Source organism: Lithobates pipiens, unplaced genomic scaffold (assembly GCF_037356315.1).
Source record: "Lithobates pipiens isolate NorthernLeopardFrog02 unplaced genomic scaffold, aLitPip1_a1.2 Scaffold_19, whole genome shotgun sequence".
Classification (NCBI taxonomy): domain Eukaryota; kingdom Metazoa; phylum Chordata; class Amphibia; order Anura; family Ranidae; genus Lithobates; species Lithobates pipiens.
Window position 1 is genome coordinate 354,629,889 of NW_027507764.1, and position 22,227 is coordinate 354,652,115.

The 22,227-nt window shown below is 44.8% G+C and overlaps 1 protein-coding gene across 2 annotated transcripts in view; it reads right to left on the reverse strand.

The window, feature by feature from the left end:
- Window positions 1-5,165: 5,165 nt before the first annotated feature.
- ADTRP (androgen dependent TFPI regulating protein) overlaps window positions 5,166-22,227 on the reverse strand; it is a 69,602-nt gene continuing 52,540 nt past the window's right edge. Inside the window, exons 5-6 of one of the 2 annotated variants that reach the window (XM_077492196.1) lie at window positions 8,789-8,940; window positions 5,166-6,429 (exon numbers count right to left, since the gene is read on the reverse strand). In XM_077492196.1, coding sequence (XP_077348322.1) covers window positions 6,398-6,429; window positions 8,789-8,940 — 184 coding nt within the window. In that variant the 3' untranslated portion in view covers window positions 5,166-6,397. Of the gene's footprint in view, window positions 6,433-8,788; window positions 8,941-22,227 lie in introns of both variants that reach the window. The other variant, XM_077492195.1, reaches the window with a different exon arrangement.

The window sequence follows — 22,227 nt, forward strand, 5'->3', positions numbered from 1 at the left end:
TGTTGGCAATATAAGAATGTGTGACAGCGGTTTTGCAATTGATTCCTAAAGAGGCCCTTGCTGACAGATTCCAGAAGCTTTATGAACATTCCTAAAAATGTGTGTTGAGAAGGATGGCGATTATTCTGAAGGCCAATAAGAGTAATATGTTTGTACCTTCTGTTTTGTTTGTTTTCTGATACCATTCATCAAACTTTTTAGACACACCTCGTAAATCTTACCCACTCTCAGCAGAAAGTTTTAGAATAAGTTGAGTATTCAGTGGCTGCCTGTACCACTGTTCTGATGCTGACTGTTGCTGGTAACTGTCACCTATGAATTACCATTATTGTCAGTCAACATCAGAGTTGGGCTTAGATTATTAGAGCTAGACATAATAATGCTTTGCTGAATCCCTAAATGCTGCTTGCTAGCCCCTTACAAGGCAGATTCTGGCTTGGCCTCAGATTAATCTTGGAGTTTTAGCTGACTGTCTAAAGTTATAGTCAAATTATAAGAAGCAAAGGAGATGCCTGCTCCTAACCTAGAATTGCAAACATTTCACCTGTTTCTGATCACTAGCTAGTATGAAAATGAAAAATAGAACATTCATAAACTGTGTTTCCATACCTCTTACATATATCAAGGCTTATTAGCTTAGCATGGTGACGTCATCAAGCTTTCTGTGATAACACTACGCTACATACATATTAAGAACCCTTGTAGAGCATTCCTTTGTATTCAAAGGCTACCATTACTCCTGATAAATTGCAGGAGGCATTTGCAGTCTTGAGGCTGTTGAAGCTTTAATTCATGTAACTACAATAGTTCCACCACTTATATTTTCCTAAGGAAATAACAGCTTCATCCCTGTTTGGCCATTTTGAGTTCAACATTAATAATTATCTTATAGTTTCTTTGTTATATTGTAGCCTTTGCATTTATTTTCTTAGAAAGTATTATCTTAAAAAATAACCTGTTAGTTTTATGCAGTAGCTGCAGTCGTTTTGTGGCTAGGATGACTGTAATTCTAGACAAAGTAGCCTATAAAATCACTAGAAATGGTTTTTAATTTGAATATAACACAGGTCCATTCCATAAGAGATATGACATTTGCATCATGTGTAGCCAGGTGCTTGGCTAGAGACAGGGAGTTACTTGGGACCCTGTGCTGCAGTGCTCTCTGTGCTCTCAATGGACGTCAGCTGAATGGGTTAACACTACTTCACTTCAATCTACCAGGTGAAGCTGAAAAGAAGCTCAAAAAACTTGATGGCTGACAGCATTGAATCATGGGAGATGACGTTCGGGAAAGAATCTTTACTATGGCAGTATGGACCATTGCACTATAATTGTCAATGCAAGCTGGGTATAAGGGGAGAAAGAGTTGTATTTTCACAGTCTGAATACCAAGGAACTTTCTGTTAGCTGCAAAGAGACTAAGTTATGCAAATCACTGCTCCGGTGTGCATGTCAATCTGCCACAAGCCTACAGCCACATGCTGAGAACAGGTGTCTCCAGGCAGAGATTCCTGTTGCTGTATCACTGGAACCGGTGAGAGAATACTGCTGCCATTAACCTGTTGCTGCTATCAGGGGCTGAGCACATAGAGACTGGCCATTTAACTAGCAGAAATATTTACTGTATGTAGACCTTACTGGGATTGTACTCATGTGTACCACTGTAAAGACTGGGTACCAACGCTAGCCAGCTGAAGAACTAGGGCTAAAGGCTGCTCACTCAGATAACTGCTTCACAAGAACTTTACTAATGTCCATAGTAAGAAGTACCTCATTAAAGTTCACTGTTTTCATTCACATTGCATGCACACTAAAGTGGATATAGCCTACTGTTTACAGAGGAGTTATAGCAGTATGATTATACTATTACTGTTTTTTAATGCCTTTATGTAATACTGATTTTGTAGATGACTCTATTACTCTATTCTATGCTGCTGAAGGTAAATGAACATGTTCTTAGTGAACTGTAATTTACCTAATCCTATGGTATCTATATTTGTTCTCCAAGTTCCAGTGCAGTGTCCATTTGCTAAAAAGCAATATTAAACCCGAAAGCAAGCCTTTATTATATTGTATCTTACCAATTCTATGGCCCCTTTTACACATACTGCCCGTTTATGTCCACTTGTCAGTTTTTTTCAGGCGAACCAGAACAGACACTCCATGCAGTTCTATGGAGCAAGGTATGTCAGCGGTGACATGTCTGCTGACATCCGATCCAATCCACTCTGCTAAATCCAGACAGATGGTGGTCCTATTTTCTATCCATATGGCGGATCGGATGAAAACAGAGAGGTGGTCCATTTTCATCCAATCTCCCCAGAGGAGAGCAGAGATCTGACAGGTCTGTCTCTACACAGTGAAAGGACGCCCTGTCATCTGCCAGCTCAGTGGGGATCAATGGATCGATCCCTGCCAAGCAAGCGGAGTCCGTCCAATGGATCCAAAGTGTAAAAGGGGCCTTAGAAGTTGTGGCTGAATTAGTTTCCTTGTTTAGACTTTCTTTTTACTATTTTCATCTGGTGATTCAGACAGCAATTCTGTTGTGTTTCACAAGCTCAAGCTCTCCAGCAGAATGTATCAGTTTGCATGGATCCATCAGAATGTATCCGTTTATCCCAAAAGGAAAAAAAACTGTTTGCTGAAACTGGATATAAAGTGTGAGCTGGAGTTTGGTTTCAATTTTACCCCCCCAGAACTGACAATGCTGTTGTCTGCTGTGCATCCTGTGCTCATTCCTTCAGAGTTGTGTCTCACAAAAACGATCGACCGATTCGGATCTGTGTGAAGAAATAGCTGGTTGTTAAGCAGTAGACTGGGAAGCCAGCCAACCACGTCCTTAATAACCATGAGTCATCATCTGTTGGCGGGCTTTCCCACTGACAGATGAATATAAAGATAAAGACCCCTTTCACACTGAAGCAGTTTTCAGGCATTTTAGTGCTAGGTATAGCCTCTGAAAAGTACCTGAAAACTGCCTCCCACTCATTTGCATGAGTGCTTTCACACTCGGGCGGGGGGGTGCTTGCAGAACATTAGAAAAAGTCCTGCAAGCAGCATCTTTGGGGTGGGTTTAAAGAACTGTAAAAAAACTCTCCAAAAACACCCCTGCCCATTGAAATGAATGAGCAACGCCTCTGAAGTGCCTTAAAAGCAATTTTAAGGTGCAGCAAAACTGGTGTTTTTGTGGATTTAAAAAAAAAAATGTTTTTAGGAATTTTTTTTTAAAAACACCCCACTAGCGCCCAAAACGTGCAGTAAAAGTGCAGCTAAAAGGCCACTAAAGCACTTCAAAAATGACCGGTGCTTTGGGGTAGTGGGCACAGAGCAAAGTACCCACCCCCCCATGTTGAGGGCATGTGGCCTTATATGGTTCAGAAGGGGGGGGGGGCGCTCGCTCGCCCCCCCTCCTGACCTGCCAGGCTGCATGTTCGGATAAGGGTCTGGTATGAATTTGGGGGGGGACTCCACACCATTCTTCTTTTTTTTTAATTTTGGCGTGAGGTTCGAAGGGCCTGGTATGGAATAGGGGGGACCCTATGCCATTTTTTTTTAAATGTTTCTATTGGCGGGCAATTTCCAGCATTCTTTATCTTTATATCCATCTGTCAGTGTGGAAAGCCAGCTGACAGATGATAACTCATGATTGTTAAGGATGTGGGCGGCCAGCTTCCTGGCCCGCTGCTTAACCACTTAAGCCCCGGACCATTTTGCAGGCCAAAGACCAGAGCACTTTTTGCGATTCGGCACTGCGTCGTTTTAACTGACAATTGCGCGGTTGTGTGACATGGCTCCCAAACAAAATTGACATCCTTTTGTTCCCACAAATAGAGCTTTCTTTTGGTGGTATTTGATCACCCCTGCGGTTTTTATTTTTTGCGCTATAAACAAAAAAAAGCGTAAATTTTGAAAAAAATTCATTATTTTTTACATTTTGCTATAATAAATATCCCCCAAAAATATATATAAAACATTTTTTTTCCTCAGTTTAGGCCGATACGTATTCTTTCTACATATTCTTGGTAAAAACAAAAATCACAATAAGCATTTATTGATTGGTTTGCGCAAAAGTTATAGCGTTTACAAAATAGGGGATAGTTTTATGGCATTTTTATTAATATTTTTTTTACTAGTAATGGCAGCGATCATCGATTTTTATTGTGACTGCGACATTATGGTGGACACATCGGACATTTTTGACACATTTTTGGGACCATTGTCATTTATACAGGAATCAGTGCTATACAAATGCATTGATTCCTGTGTAAATGACACTGGCAGTGAAGGGGTTAACCACTAGGGGGCGGGGAGGGGTTAAGTGAGCCCTGGGGAGTGTTTCTAACCATGGGGGGGCGTGGCTGTGTATGACACGTCACTGATCTCTGCTCCGATGACAGGGAGCAGAGATGAGTGACACTGTCACTAGGCAGAACGGGGAGATGCTTGTTTACATTAGCATCTCCCCGTTCTTCCTCCCCGTCAGAAGATCGTGGGTATCTCCGCAGACTCGAGTCCGCGGGACCCACGATCGGACTCACGGAGGCCCCGACCGGTGCGCACGCAATGGCATGGTGGAAAATTTAAAGGGATGTACCTGTACGCCCATTTGCCTGTCCGTGCCATCCTGCTGACGTAAATGTGTGTGCGCCGGTCAAAAAGTGGTTAACGGGACTCGCGTGTTCGCACATATTTTTGGTCTGTTCGCATGTTCTGCTGCAAACCGAACCGGGGGGTGTTCGGCTCATCCCTAAAGATGATATACTTAACTATAAAATCAATTATTGTGGACCTTTTGTCTGATGCTGCAGCATTAGGCAGCGGATGAACTTTAAACCAAAGGGAGTTGGGGCCAAAGGCACAACGTTAAAGATTTATGGAGGTTTCAGACAATGGCTATACAGTGCCAGGCATACAATTTCAGAGCTTCACCGCTGGTGATGCGCATGCAATGGCACGGCGCAAAATTGAAAGGGACGTACCTGTACGCCCATTTGCCTGTCCGTGCCATTCTGCCAACATACATCGGCATGCAACGGTCGGCAAGTGATTAACAACCAGCTATTTCTTCACACAGAATTTGAATCGGTCGATAGTTTTTCAACCGATCTGACTTCTAATCATTCTTAAAAGTTGAAATTCATTAGAAAATGAATAAATTAAACCAATTTTACTGAAAACAAAACGAAATTTAATGAAAACTAAATGAAATTTCCACTACCAAACTAAACTAATTCCATATTATTTTAGAAATAATATAAGTATATTTGTATGCAATTTTATTAGCGTGTACAATCTTTATTATACATTGAAAAAAGACTTGATAGCGTCTGTTTTTTACATACATGAATTTTTCACTCTCATTAAGAAGCCACTTCAATTAAATTAATCTGATGTTTTCAACATAACAAGAGCCTTAGCCTAGAATAGTGATTCTCAACCAGGGTTCCTCCAGAGGTTGCTAGGGGTTCCTTCAGCATTGGGAATTTTGTGCCTCTCAGATAAGTTCCCAATGACACCATTGCTCTTTTTAGCTATCTGTAAGGAGATAACTATTCCCGATGACCACAAGTGTAAGGACCATTCCTCTCACTGACCATCACACTAATATATCATGAGTTGTAGAGTTCTAATTTTTAGCAGGGGTTCCTCAAGACCAGAGAACTATTTCAAGGGTTCCTCTGTGTTGAAAAGGTTGAGAAAGGCTGGCCTAGAATATACATGGAGCATCAACTTCTGCTCAAGTGGAGTCGAACCTTCCACTAATATTAAGCGCCACCACTTGTCATTCAACTGACAAATGCCACAACTTCAATAAACACTAAAAGCAAAAAAAAAAAAAAAACAGTATACTAAGCAAGTCTCTATATTGCTGATTGGTCATATGGAGTGATGCTAAGGCATTTTTCCCATGTATACATTTTGGCACTACGTAAATAAATCTGCTGCATCATCAAATGTATGTTCTTCTATGGTGTGAACGGACAGTGCTTCATAAATGCAAGCAGTTGTCACTTCTTATTACTCCTTAATGTGGAAATGTGAATGCTTAATTATTCCTGTACATTTCTAATGTGGTCTGCAACCTGCTTATAACTCTAGTGAAGATTTTCCAGTTAATATTTCCTGGAGCAGAAGACCGGAGACTGACTTGAACTTGTTCTTTGTTAAATACATTTTTAAATCAGAATAATGAGTTCACAAGGCACAAAAATGTGTCGTTTTCAATTCAATAGGTGGACAAGGTTTATGCTTTGACTGTTTCTTTGTTCTTTAATAGACCAATTTCACATGCTGTCAGTTATGACTGATTGCTACTGAGCTCTACATTATAGAAAAGGGATATGTTAACACATCCATTCCCCTCTTCCTGGAGGGCTTGTTGCATTGCCAAGGAGGTTTACGATTTCATTTTCTTGTGTCGAGCTTCTCCTGCTTGAATTATGGGAAAAACAGAAACTGTTAAAATGTAAACTTTAAAAACATAATTTTAAATATTTTAACAGCACCATACTTTTATACGAAACATACTGTATATGTGCTGATTAAATAAGGAATTTCACAGAGCAACCCTGATTCACAAAGTGTTGTAAACTATAGCAGCTGGATTTCAGATCCCCCCGATGTCACATCTTTGAAAAATATATTTGGATGTTTTTTTTTTTTTTTCGCCTTGTTGAATAAGTCTACTGAATAATGGCCATTCTGCATCATTAGAAGAACTACATTATAAGAATGTCCCAGCCTGCTACATAAAGTATTACTAAACCCAGGACCCTGCATTCACTATATCTGGTCTCCCACAGTACACATAACATGAAATGCAGTTATTTTAGTAAATTTAAACTGCTAAATACCCTTTCTCATCAGTAGTATATAGCAGTCTTGTAACATCTATCAGTGTCTGGTTAAAATTTGTAGGAAGAGTCTTCATTCTTGCCCTGGTTGTCCTATGTGGCTGCAGGACCTCTGGACAGTGCTGATTGGCCCTGTGCTGATAACAGGCACTCTCCCAAGAAAAAAAAACTCTCTAGCAATACACACCAAACTGAGCATGTGCAGAGTGACTCCAAAGGCTCTGTCTTGTCCAGGAGATAGATTGGGGACAGTGGAAGAAGGGGAGGATCAGAGAAGACAGTATCAAACATTCTTTTTACACAATGCAGAGGGTTAACCCCTTAGGTTCCACAGTGAGTATAATAAGCATGCTTTATTGCATATAGAGACTGATTTTACTGTTTTGGGTTTAGTAACGCTTTAAAATTGCTTTAAACTGCCATTTAAACAACTTTGGAGGGAAAATACAAAAAAATTAAAATTAACTTAAACTTCTGGAGGTTTTTTTTTACTGCTTTTACTCTGCAAGTTTATTAAAAATGAATTTCTGTTCGCCCCGGAGTTTATAAATTATTTCCTTAACAAATATATTTAGACTGTAAAAAGGCCCTTTAGCAATCAGTAGTCATCCTTTCTTCTTGGATAAACTGAAAAGAAATCACTGACATTTACTATGTCAACATTGCCTCCTGTAAACATGACCATACATTGAATGATTTCAAACCAAGAGAAACCAGTTTAGGCCTGATATTTTTAAAATATTTAAAATATGTACATATCTTAGTGCATATATATATATATATATATATATATATATATATATATATATTGCTTTAAATCTATTTTAGTTAGATTGGGGAAGGATCATAACTCTTGGAATTGAATGAAAATCTGCAGCAGGGACTCAGAGAGAAAAAAAAAATTAAGTGGAAGTAAACCCTTCTATCGTTTTCAGTCAAGAAAGCTGCCATCTTGGCCTCTAATGATTCTTCACCTGCCATAATGTCGCACATGTGATCAGTTATGAAACCAGACATTGGATGGTTTGAAAGTTTGGTTGAGAGCACAACCAATGTGAAAGTTAGCATTTCTGGCATGCCGGGAACGTAAGTGTTTTTTGAAACTGGGTTTACTCCCGCTTTAACAGTGACTTTAACCTCCCTAGCGGTAATCCCGAGTCTGGCTCGGGCTGGGATTTCAGTACCACGAGCGGTAACCCCGAGCCAGACTCGGGATCACATCGCTGGATACAGGGAGAAGTTACTTACCTTGTCCCCTGAATCCAGTGATGCCCCCCGCTCGATTCACACAGTGCCCGAGTGCCGCCGAGCTTCGTTCCCTGCGACGTTGCGGCACACGGGAGCGGAGATCAGCGCCAAATTCAACAAAGTAAAAACACATAAAACACACACAGTACTGAAATCTTACAGATTACAGTACTGTATAAAAAAAAAACATTTGTGGGGAAATTCGTCATCAAACACTAATGACAGCGACAATTCTGAAAATGAGCAAATTTCAGTGTTTTTGGATTTGATTACATTATTGAATAATTTTTATTATTATTTATTATATTATAAACTTTATCATACCCGGGATGTCTGCTAGACTCTGGTTTGAATAGATTTAAGAGAGTTATTCCTAAGAATTGCAGGCCTACAATATAAAACGCTAAATTTCCATGCAAAATAATTGTACCGCTTTCAGCACCTAAAATCTGAACTAATCATACCACCAGGGAGGCTAGCATTCCTCTACTTGGAAAAAAATAATAAAAAAGAATTTCAATTTCTGTCTGTGTTGCCAATGGAGGGTTCTCCCCATTTCCAGTTTAATAAAAATACATCAGGAGGACGGGAAGTGCAGTTCCTAAACCTTCCCCACACTATGGAAAACAAAGGAAAAAAAGGTATAGCCACACATAAGTATGTACTTTGACTTTTTTTTAACTTACCCCAAACTAGATAATTCAGAGTGTCTCCAGCAATGTAAACCAATGCAACCAGTATATTACTGCTTAATAAAAATAATATAAAACCAACTGGATTTAATAATCCCAGAAAAGGGTAAACCCAGTTGCCATCAGCAATGTAAATCCATAGAACCCTACAAATAAGAAAAACATAAAATTAAATAATATTTAAACAAGCCGTGTCTTTAATAAAAGTAGGAAGACAAAAGTAAAAGTAAAACTGGCAACTGTGATTTGGGTCCAACATGAATACTTATATATCCTGGAAAATAAATGAACAAAGTTGGGAGAATGTGACCATTTGTAATGGCTTCAGCAAAAACCCAATCCTGGAAACCAAAGTATTCAAATCTCAACTGCCAAAAACTATTATGTAGAAAAGACAAGTGTTTTTTTTTTTTTTTTAAAGGTCATTGCAATACTATTTTTTAGCTTTTACTGGCTTCAATTTCTGTTCAGATGTTGTCTCCAGCCAAAGTCTAGCTGCAGAGTGTAGTACAGGCACTGGTCTAGCCACTTTGCATCCAGGCCAATTTTGACATTTCTCTCCTACATGTAAAATTCATAATTTTTTTGCTAGAAAATTACATAGAACCCCCAAACATTATATATGTTTTTTTAGCAAAGACCCTAGAGAATACAATGGCGGTCGTTGCAACTTTTTATCTCGCACGGTATTTGCGCAGCAATTTTTCGAACATGTTTTTTTCTGAAAAAAAAACAGTTTTGTGCTTTAAAAAAAAAAAACAGTAAAGTTAGCCCAATTTTTTTGCATAATGTGAAAGATGAAGATACGCCGAGTAAATTGTTACCCAACATGTCACGCTTCAAAATTGCACACGCTCATGGAATGGCGCCAAACTTTGGTAGTTAAAAATCCCCATATGCGACACTTTAAATTTTTTTACTGGTTACATGTTTTGAGTTACAGAGGAGTTCTGGGGCTAGAATTATTGCTCTCGCTGTAACGTTTGCGGCGATACCTCACATGTGTGGTTTGAACACCGTATTCATATGTGGGCGGGACTTACGTATGAGTTCGCTTTTGCGTACGAGCTCACGGGGACAGGGGCGCTTTATTGTTAATTTTACTTTTATTTTTTTAGTTTGACACTTTAAAAAAAAAAATTTGATTACTTTTATTCCTATTACAAGGAATGTAAACATCCCTTGTAATAGGAATATGGCATAATCGGACCTATTTACAGTGAGATATGGGGTCAATAAGACCCCACATCTCACCTCTAGGCTGGGAAGCCTAAAATAATAATAAAAAAAAACGATCACGGCTTCCCAGTCGACATGTAAAAAAGCTACTGCGCTCGGACACACCTCCTGATGGGAATGAGCCCTCAGGCTGGTGTGCCCTGGGTGGTGCACAATTCTAAAGGGTATCATGACTGAAAAAAAGTTGAAAAAAAATAGTTTTGTTTATATAAAAATGAAAGGATTTTTGCACAGTTTTAGCTATATTGCTATAGTAGGTAAAATGACTTAAAGTGATTGTAAAGTCTAGTTTAAAAAAAAAAAACATGTTATACTTATCTGCTCTGTTGCAGTGGATTTTCACAGGGCAGCCCAGATCCTCCTCTTCTCGGGTCCTGCTTCTCTTCTCCTGGCCCCTTCCACCAGTCGAGTGCTCCTACAGCAAGCTGCTTATTATGGCACCAGAGCCGAGCTGCAGCTTCCTGTGTCCATTCAGATTGGCTAACTGACTTTGATTGACAACAGCAGGAGCCAATGGCGCTGCTGCCATGTCTCAGTAAATCAGGACGGAGAGTCCTGTCGACCAAGGGACTCATGGACATCGCTGGATAGAGAGGTGGGTCAGGTAAGTATTAGGGGGGCTGAGGGGTGCTGCTGCACAAAGAAGGCCTTTTGTCTTAATGCATAGAATGTGCTAAGATAAAAAAAAAAAAAATTCTGACTTTACAACCACTTTCAATTTTACCATTCTGTATTTGCCATACATTTCTATATACTAAAAAGTAGCTGTTTGTATCACATTTTCTACAAGTAATTTAGTTATTAGCATGAAATTGTACCCAGAGTTTAATATGTGTAATGTAAAAAAAAAAAAAAAAAAAAACATGTTCCAATAAATGTAATTTACATGTATAATCATAAGCGACACACAAGTAAACAGAGTGGCTGACTTGTCTATAATCTTTGGTTTATTGACTTCTCTTAGTCATCCATAATTCAAGGGAAACCTGCAGAGAGCTCCCATGTGGATTCTTTAATACACTCAATGCTGCTTTGTCTTGTCTTGCTAAATATAAATATCATGATAAAGGTAAGGTAACAATAAAATGCAATCTTGCTAAACAATAGTAATCGTCTTCATTTTATCTAGGCATCATGTTGGTAAAAACACAGAATAGGGCTCAAAATAAAAATAAATGACACATTTACTCTTTATTTTGTCCTTTATCAAAGTTCACTTTGTTTTTATAGCTTAATTCCATCTTCCTCTGAATGGCTGCGGTAGAGAGGAGGGCAAATGACATCACGTTCTCCACCTCAACCACTCAGAGGAAGCCTTGTATGCCTTGATAAAGAAACAATCCTTTGAATGGCTGAAAATCAACCTGACTCTGTTTTCTTCTGGCAGCAGACAGGAAGTCCCCATACTGCCGAAACAAAGCACTGCATACTATATGTAGATGATGCTACATACAGTTAACACAGCACTAACAGCAGCTGCAGCAATTAGTAATGGAAACCATTCGTTTGGACCAACTTGGCCCAAACAAACTATTTAAAGTAAAAGGAAAGATGGAGTTTAGGCTTGAATTTGGACAGGTACTCTTTATTCCAAGGTTTGCCCATCACACCCGTAACAAAATAATTTATAGTGTCAGTCTTGAGGCCCATACGCACGATCTGACTTTTTGACAACAAACATGCAAATTAGCTGTTTTAAGACAACATCCGACCGTGTGTATGCTCCATCGGACAAACTTTTTCAGCTTTCATCGGATTTTTGTTGGCTGTGCGAACAGACAAACTTTTGACAGCATAAGTCCGGTGGAGCAAAGTCCGATCATGTGTACACAAAACCATTGGACTTTTGTACAAAGTACAAACAAGCATGCTCAGAACCAATGCAAAAGATCAGACAACAATACAGAAGCTGACCAAAGGGTGGCGCCGGAGTAATTGAACGTCCTCTTTTGAAGTGTCGTCAGTACGTTGAAATGTCACTACGTTCGTGTTTGTTGCCTAAAAAGTCAGATCAGGTGTATGCAATACAAATTTACGGCCAACACCCTTTGTACAAAAGTCCACGGGAAAGTTTGTACAAAGTTTGATCGTATGTATGAGGCTTTATATTGCTCTTTATACTAGCTTAATTAAATGCATCAAAGCTTCAGGAGCCATAAAGTTATACATTGTTTTTATAGCACTTGAATTCTAAAAACTTGGGCATTCAAACCAAAATACCAAAGACCATTTAACTAAGCTTATTACATTCAACCTCTGCTAGTCAGTCGAGAAAGGGTAATTTGAGGCATGAGCATAGGAAAGGATCCTAAAGCCTCTAAGCCCACGTACACACGGTCGGAGATTTTGCCAACCAAATCCGTTGGATTTTGCCCGTCGGATTTAGTCCAACGGATTGTGTCCGAAACTGTTGCATACACACGGTCGGGCCAAGTTGGCGAAAAATCCGATCTTTCAGAACGTGATGACGTAATTTCGTTACGATGGGACTACATTCAGGCTAGTAGCCAATAGCTTTGATGTAGGAATTTGATCTGAGCATGCGTGGCACTTGGTCCGATGAAAATGCTCTACACATGATCGGATTAGGTCCGTCCGGCCCAGTTGGTCGGGAACTATTTCCAACATGTTGGAAAATTGGGTCGGACGGAGATTCGGATGGAATAAGTCCGATGCATACCACACGCAGTCGGATTATCTGACGACACGGTCCAATAAGACTCATTCCGACAGATTCTCCGATCGTGTGTACAAGGGCATACACACGATAGGACTTTGTACAAACTTTCCCTTGGATTTTTGTACAAAGGGCGTCGGCCCTGAACTTGTATTGCATACACACAGCAGGACTTTTTCAGCCAACTTTCACCAAATCACGTCACCAAATCAAACGCCACCTTTGGTCAACTTCTGTATTGTTGTCTGATCTTTTGCATTTGGTTCTGAGCATGCCTGTTTGTACTTTGTACAAAAGTCCTATGGTTTTCTGTACATACGATCAGACTTTGCTCCATCTGACTTTTGTTGCCAGAAAGTTTGTCCGTTCGCACAGCCAACAAAAGTCCGATGAAAACCAAAAAAGTTTGTCCAATGGAGCGTACACACGGTCGGATGTTGCTCCAAAACAGCTAATTTGCATGTTTGTTGTCAAAAAGTCTGATCGTGTGTATGGGCCTTTAGATGTAATATGTGTTCAGGAGGGATAGGTTTGATTTCACGGGGGTTTGTTGGGGGGGGGGGTAATATATTTATTTCAGGTACTTATATAGTGCAGTCAATTTAGGCAGCACTTTACATATACATTGTACAGTAACTCACATTCATAACTACACATACTAAGGCCAATTTAGACAGGTGCCAATTAACCTACCAGCATGTCTTTGGAGTGTGGATGGAAACAGGAGTACTTGGAGGAAACCCACACAGGCACAGGGAGGACATGCAAACTCTGTGCACGTATTGCTGTGTTTGGGATTTGAACCAATGCAACATCTCTAATGTTGTTGGATGGAAGTGCTAACCTCTTAGCCACTGGGCACATAAGAGAATGTACCCCAGCCCTGCAATTCAAAGAAATCAAGCATAGTTTGTTAACCACATGCTTACTGGGCACTTAAACCCCCCTCCTGCCCAGACCAATTTTCAGCTTTCAGCGCTGATGCACTTTGAATGACAATTGTGCGGCCATACAACACTATACTCAAATGAAATTTTTATAATTTTTTTTCCCACAAATAGAGCTTTCTTTTGGTGGTATTTAATTACAGCTGGGAGTTTTATTTTTTGCTAAACAAACAAAAAAAGATGCAAAATAAAAAAAGAAAACATTTTTTTTTCTTAGTTTGTTCTAAAATTTTGCAAACAGGTAATTTTTCTCCTTCATTGAAATGCGCTGATGAGGCGGCACTGGTGGGCACTGATAGGCTGCACTGGTGGGCACTGATAGGCACAGTTAAGGCGGCACTAATAGGCACAAATAAGGTGGCACCGATAGTCACAGATAAGGCAGTACTGATGGGCACAGATAAGGCGGCACTGATGGGCAAAGATGGGCACTGATGGGTGGCACGGATGGGTGGCACTAAGGGGCACTGATAGGTACCACTGATAGATGGGACTGATGGGCACTGAGAGGTGGCACTGATAGGTGGCACTGCTGGGCACTGATGGGCGGCACTGATGGGCACTGGTAGATGACACTGATGGGCACGAATATGTGGCACTGGGGTGCAGCACTGTTGTTGAGGCAGATTTTGGGCACTGATAGGTGGCACTGTGGGCACTGATGGGTGGCACTGTGGGCACTGATGGGTGGCACTATGGGCACTAATGGGTGGCACTGATGGGGGCACTTTTTTATTAGTTAGGTGGCACTGGCAGGGGGCAGGTGGGCACTGATAAGCTGGCCGTGATCAGGACTGACATCCCAATCATGGCCGCCGGTGATGGGCTTTTTTTTTTTCTCCTCTCGCTATCAGCGCGAGGAGGAAAAATAGCCGATTACCGGCTCTGTTTTGTCACATGATCAGCTGTCATTGGCTGACAGCTGATCACGTGGTAAGGGGCCGGGATCGACCCCTTGCTCCGATCCGTGATCAGGCGAGTCTCATAGACTCGCTAATCACAGAGCGCGCCGCGCGCGCCCCTCAGGAAAAGAAAACTAAAGCTGCTGTACCGATTAACATTGCCCAGGCATATTCCACTGTTGTTAGCATTTGAAAACAAGTCTGTGAAAAAAACATTGCAGCCAGCAACAATTAGGAAATATGCACTGTGAAAAAACACATGCAGCCAGTTATCACTGTTGTGCATATGGACAGGACAGATTGTCTACAAGCCCTACACTAATCCCTGCAGTTTGTCTGCAGTACTCCCTATGGGTTTCCTATCACAGATAAAGTACATTGTTGATTGCTCATCAGACATTTATGGATTTTTACTGTCTGGTTATCAAAGAGGCATCTGACCTGCTGCATGTCATCTTGAAATACCAGGAGAATCCGTTTCCACAGCAGGTTGTGTATAACAAAAGGGTGCATTTCTTCATCTAGAAAGGGAGCATTGCATACCCCTTGGTGCTGGGGTATGGGAATATAAGGCCTCACCACACACCTCTTGGTGATGCGGAGATTAAAATGACTGATTTACTGGCCTGTAGGGATGAGCTTCATGTTCGAGTCGAACATACGTTCGACTCGAACATCGGCTATTCGTCCGTTTGGCGAAGTCCGAACATTTTGGTCCGTTCGCGCCAAATTCGTGTGGCGCTCGCGGCCCACAATGCACTGCGATGGCGCAGTGCATTGCTGGCTCATGATTGGCCAAGCATGCACTGTGACCCTGCATGCTTGGCCAATCGCAGCGCCAGCAGCGAGGAGAGCCATGATTGGCCACAGGCAGGATGCCTGTGGCCAATCATAGCTCAGGCTGTGTAGTGCACGCCCCACACTATATAAGGCCGCCAGCGCGGCGGCCTTGTGTAGTGTGTTGGCGTCTGAAGCAGTGGGTGTTCTGTGTACCTTCAACACAGTACACACCGATAGTTTTCAGCCGATTTTCGATCTTGCTGTTGTGTAGTGGTTGTTGTCTGCGTGCCCTGACCGCAGTATACACCGCTATATTCACCTCACCTATATAGCTAGTGATCTATCTTTTATAATAGAGCTTGCAGTCAGTAGTGTTAGGAGCTTGTGCGTGCTGTCTGCGTGCTCTGTACCCAGTACATACCGCTATATCCACCTACATAGCTGTTCTCTATTTGGGCCCAATTGTCATCTGCAGGAGTTATTGGAAGTTGTGTGTGCTTCCAGCACAGCACAGTATACATCTGTATATACCCCTTTATCTCTGGTGTTCTATAATAAAGGCATCTGCAGGAGTTAGTGGGTGTTGTGTGCCTCTAGCACAATATACACTACCAAACTGCTTTTTTACCCAACTCCCTTCAGGCCATTACCATGTCTGGAAGGCCAGCAAGGAGAGGCAGACAGGCGCGAGCCGATAAAAGAGGGCAAGCAGGCTCTGTGTCTAGAGACAACAGTGCTGGTCGTGGACGCGGTGCATTGTCATCAGCACGTGGCCATGGGACACGCTTGTCCTTCTTTTCGGCAGCTGGACATGTTGAGCCGCAACATGCCAACGACTTGGTAGAGTGGATGACCAAGCCCTCTTCATCCTCCTCATCCTCTCTCACCCAGTCTCAGGGTACTAGCAAAGCAGCTGCCAACGCATCGTCTTCCCTCCTCTCAATGTCATCATCAGTGACTCCTTCCCTAGACCCACCACGTCCTCCTGAGGAGTCTCCTGAACTCTTTGAGCACAGTGTTGGGTACATGCTCCAGGAGGATGCCCAGTGTTTTGTGGGCTCTGATGATGACACTCAGCTAGAGGAAGGCAGTAGCGTGAGCGCAGAGAGAGGGGATGCTCAAGAAGGACAGCAATCTGGCAGTCATGTTCCACAAGCTGCAGTATACTGCCAGGTTTGCTACAGCGATGAAGAGGGAGGGGATGATGAGGGCACTGACTCCACGTGGGTGCCTGGAAGGAGAGAGGAGGAGGAGGAGGAGGAGGCACATGTCCAACGAGGCAGGATGCCCTCCGGGGGCCCGCTTAGGGGCAGCACACCGGCTGAATCACACCGCAGAGCTCCGCCTGTGCAGGGCGCTGCCTCTGCGCGTTATTCTAAAAGTTCTTTGGTGTGGGCCTTTTTTGAGACGAGTGCATCAGATCGCACCGCTGCTATTTGCAACATATGTCTCAAGCGTATCTCGCGTGGCCAAAACATCAGCCGCTTGGGCACCACATGCTTGACCAGACATATGTTGACCTGCCATGCAGCTCGTTGGCAAAAGTACCTCAAAGACCCACACCAAAGAACAAAGCGGACCTCTCCTTGCTCCTCATCAGCTGGCATCTCCAACCCCACTAGACCTTCAGTCCTCTCTGAAACCTGCTCTGAGAGGAATGAAGGTGTAGAATTAGGTGTGTCACAGCCAAGTGCTTCCGGGAACTCTGCTAGCGGTACACCCACGTCCGATTATAGCAGGCAAATGTCCCTGCCCCAGCTGCTGGACCGGCGAAAGAAGTTCACTTCCAGCCATCCACATGCCCAGCGGTTGAATGCTAGCTTGGCTAAATTGCTAGCACTTCAACTGCTGCCTTTTCAGTTGGTAGACTCGGCCCCCTTCCGTGAGTTTGTACAATGTGCGGTTCCTCAGTGGCAGGTCCCCAAACGCCACTTTTTCTCACGGAAGGCGATTCCGGCTCTCTACCGGCATGTGGAAGGCAATGTCCTTGCCTCGCTGGACAGGGCGGTCAGCGCTAAGGTGCATATTACCGCTGACTCATGGTCCAGCAGGCATGGACAGGGATGTTACCTGTCTTTCACGGCCCATTGGGTCACTCTTCTGGCAGCTGGGAAGGATGCAGGACAAGGTGCAGTAGTGTTGGAGGTTGTTCCGCCACCACGCCTTCAAAATGCTACTATTGGTTGTGACACACCTCTCTCCTCCACCCCCTCCTCTTCTTCTTCCTCCATGGCCTCTTCCAGTGCTCTGTCCTCAGAACCAGCGGTGCTCCGTAGGCGTTCCAGGGGCTACGCAAGTACGCAGGCAAAACGATGCCATGCCTTGCTTGCGCTGGTTTGTTTGGGGGACAGGAGCCACACTGGGGCGGATGTTTTGTCAGCTCTGCAGGGGCAGGCCGAGAGGTGGTTGACGCCACGCCAGCTTAAGCCAGGAATGGTGGTTTGTGACAATGGCACCAACCTCCTCTCCGCCCTCTGACAGGGACAACTGACCCATGTGCCCTGTGTAGCTCACGTCCTTAACCTGGTGGTGCAGCGGTTCTTGGGCAGGTACCCCGGCTTACAGGATGTCCTGAAGCAGGCCAGGAAAGTCTGTGTGCATTTCCGCCGATCATTTAATGCCTGTGCTCGGCTGGCTGAGCTCCAAAAGGAGTTGAACCTGCCCAAGAACCGCCTTATATGTGACATGCCCACCAGATGGAACTCAACGTTGGCCATGCTGCAGCAGCTACACACGCAGCAGAGGGCCATCAATGAGTACCTGTGCGACTACGGCACCAGGACAGGGTCAGGGGAGCTCGGTTTTTTCTCACCACGCCAGTGGGGCATGATCAGGGATGCATGCACTGTCCTGTCACCGTTTGAGGATGCCACAAGGATGGTGAGCAGTGACAGTGCATGCATCAGTGACACTGTACCTCTTGTCCACCTCTTGGAGCATACGCTGCGTGGAATAATGGACAGGGCACTTGAGGCAGAACAGAGGCAGGAAGGCTGTCAGCATGATGAAAGGAGTGCTGGTAACCGGCTTCTGTTGACATCCATGATCAGCTGTGATTAGACACACCTAATCACATAGTAAAGAGCTGCTGATTGGCTCTTTACCTCAATATGTGATCAGCAGTGTCCTCCGAACACTGTGATCAAAGAGCGAGCTGCCTGCGGGCCACTGCGGGAGCGTGGAAGGGGCAATCACAGCATGCCGCCATATAATGGCATCTCAGAACTAGACGACCATGCTGCAGCCGTCATTTGGCTATAGCGCAGTCGGCAAGTGGTTAAGAATGTGACGGCCAGCGATGAACTGCCTCTTTCTCCTTAAACAGGAACTGTAGTCTGCTCACATAATTTGTAATAAAAACATCTTTGCCATTCTGATTCTTGACTTGCTAAATATGCTGCAGAAATCTCCCTCCACTGAATCTGGCTGCAATAATTTTAACTGTGGGTAGCTGAAGCTGCTGCCTGTTCACTTCCTGGATTTACATAGAGGCACACCTCCAGCTCTGCAGCTCTGCATTGGCCCTCTTATGAGTCATCCCCCTCCTTTCTTGGCAAAATCTCAAGAGTGAGCGAAAGAGCTGTGCATGATGTCATAAGCCTAGGCTTTTTACCAGACATGAAACAGAAAGTATAAGGTATTTACTGAGGCGGCTCTATAATTAGGCAAATTAGGTGGTCGCCTAAGGACTCGCACTCACGGGGGCCTCGCGGCTGCCTAATTTGCCTACAGTCAATCATGCATTACAGCGCCAGTGACTCCCACTGGGACTCTGTGGTCTAGGGATTGACTGACCAATCAGTTACTGCATGATGGCCCTGGGCCAAAGCAGCCTCATCATGGAGCTTCTGGTCCAGTGACAGCAGGTGCTTTGAGCAGGCCAGCAAAGGTCTCTAATTGGCGGCAGTGTCCGGATGACAGCACCCGGCTTCAGGTGCCATCTTCACAAGACGTGCCGGCAGCATGTCCATGTGGGGCCCTAAGGCAGCTGAGGTAGCTAGGCTGCTCCTTTAGCCCACCCCGCTCACCCGGTTGCTCCACACCTGCCCAGCTGCCTATTCAAGTCAGCAGTCCCCATGACTGTGAAGAGGAAAATTTGATGCTGCCTGCCCCCCATCACTCTTCACCCCCAGTGCTCTCCAGAACCCCCTGTGCTCTCCCCCCTCCAGTGCTCCCCCCCCCACAGTGTTCTCCAGTGCCCCGTGCTCTCCACCCCTGTTCTTTTTGGCACACCTGGTGCTCTCAAGTTTCCCCCATCGCTATCCAGCCCCCTCCCCTGTGCTCTCCAGCCCGAACTCCTGTGCTCTTCACCCCCTCAGTGCTCTACGCCTCCCCCAGTGCTCTCCACTCCCCCAGTGCTCTCCAGCTCCCCAGTGCTCTCCACTCCTCCCCCAGTGCTCTCCAACTCCCCCACGGTGCTCTCCACCCTCACAATGCTCTCACCCCATTGCTCTTTGCCCCATCACTCTTTGCCCCCCAGAGCTCTCCAGCACCCCCTGTGCTCTTCCCCCAGTGCTCTCCACACCCCCCAGTGCTTTCCAGCCCGGGTGCTCACCACCCGTTCTTTCTGGACCCCCTGGTGCTCTCAAGCTCCCCCCATCACTCTCCAGCTCCCACTCCTGTGCTCTCCGCCTCCCAGTGCTCTCCACTCCCCCAGTGCTCTCCAGCTCCACCAGTGCTCTCCACTCCCCCCAGTGCTCTCCAGCTCCTCAACAGTGCTCTCCACTCTCTCATAGTGTTCTCTGCCCCCCACAGTGCTCTCTAGCCCCCCTGTTCTTTCTGCCCCTCTGGTACTCTCAAGCTCCCCCATCACTCTTCACCCACACCATCACTTTTCACCCCCCCCCCGTGCTTTCCTTCACCCTAGTGCTCTCCACTCCCCATCAGTGCTCTCCAGCCCCCCGTACTTTCAACCCCTGTTCTTTCTGCCCCCCCGGTGCTCTCAAGCTACCCCCATCGCACCCCAGCCCCCACACCTGTGCTCTCCAGCCCCCACTCCTGTGCTGTCCGCCCCCCCAGTGTTCTCCACTCCCCCAGTGCTCTCCATTCCCACCCCAGTGCTCTCCAGCTCCCGCAGTGCCCTCCACTCCCCTCACAGTGCTCTCCACTCCCCCACAGTGCTCTTCAGCTCCCCATGCTCTCCACCCCTCTTCTTTCTGACCCACCGGTGCTCTCAAGCTACCCCCAGTGCTCTCCACCCCCCGCACTTTGTACCTCCCCGTGCTCTTCAGCCTCCATTCCTGTGCTCTCTGCCCCACCCAGTGTTCTCCAGCCCCCCACACTCTTCGTCCCTATGATCTCTGCCCCTCTGTGCTATACCACCCCCCTCCACCCCTATTCTTTCTGACCCCAGTGCTCTCAAGCTCTCCCCAGTGCTCTCTGCACCCCCCGTGCTCTTCACCCCTCCCCAGTGCTCTCCGCTCCCCCAGTGCTCTCCACTCCCCCTGCTCTTTGCTCCCCCTGCTCTTTGCCCCCACTCCAATGATCTCCAACCCCACCAGTGTTCTCCGCTCCCCCTTCTCTCTGACCCCCCAGTGCTCTCCAGCTCCTGCCCAGTGCTCTCCACCCCCAGTTCTTTCCACTCCCCCCATTTCTTTCCCCTCCATCCCTACCCCCTCTCTCCCCCCTCTCTCTCCCTCCCCATCTCACCCAGCCCTCTCTCTCTCCATACCCACTTCTTTCTCTCCTCCTCCTCTCTCTCTCTCTCCTCCCTCTCTCTCTCTTCCCCCTCTATCACTCTCTCCCTCTCCCTCCTTCTCTCTCTCTCCCTCTGCCTCCAACATCTCTCACTCCCTCCTCTCTCTCCCCCTCTCTCTCCCCCTCTCTCTCCCTCCCTCCCCCTCTCTCCCCCTCTCTCCTTCCCCTTCCTCATCTTTTTCTCACTCCCCCTCTCTCTCCCTCCCCCTCTCTCCTCTCTCTCTGTGCTGTGCTGGGATCCCCCACTCTCCTTCCTTTGTGGATGTGGAATGATTCAGTAACACCCCTCCCTATTCTCTCAAGGCACAGGGAAAATTCCTAGAGGGGTTATCATCTTACTGGGTCCCAAATGTTTTATTGGCTGCATATGTCAAATGGGTGAAGAGGATGCCATGGAAGTGGTGCTGATGAACTGTGTGCTATATCCTTGCATCTTTCTGCAGCCATTTTTATTGCTTTCATTTTTTTCCCATTATGGATGTGAGTGAGGCCTCATGTCTCGGTTTTGCCTAAGGCCTAACAAAGCCTAGAGCTGCCTCTGGTATTTACTGGAAGAAAAAAATATCTAAAATTAAAACAAGGGCAGAGGTTTTAATAGATGGGAAGATAAAAAAAATGACTGAAGTTCTGCTTTAAGCCCAGCTAGGATACAGAACATTGAAGATGGACTTAAATAACATATCATCTCTGCTCTTTTATTTCTATATGCTCTGTAATATTCTTTTAGATTTCTATGTTAGTGTTCTACTTTTCTTGTAAATAAAGAACTTTGCTTCTCTAAGCATTGTTTTTATTTTTATAGCCAATAGTGTTATTATCACCATTAATATTTTTTTTTTTTTTAAATCTTTTTATTGGTTTTATAACAAACATACACAAATACAACAGTGGATGTGCCCTCACAGCCTCATCCACGACCGGGCTCGGAGGCCCGCAGTTACCTAACAACAAAATCTAACGTACTAATAACAACCCCAATCCCCCCCCCCACCCCCCCCCCCCTTCCCCGTCACATCTCGACCGTCTCACGGATGCTAATCTTCCTCAAAGTCCTGTACATGTGGGATTATCACATGGAACTATCCCATTGTTTTATGGGGTGGTATCCCCCTAGACTATACCGATGGGTACGAGATTAATAGGCTCTTGTCTAATGTGCAACCACAGCATCTGGGCTCAGGATAGTACTTC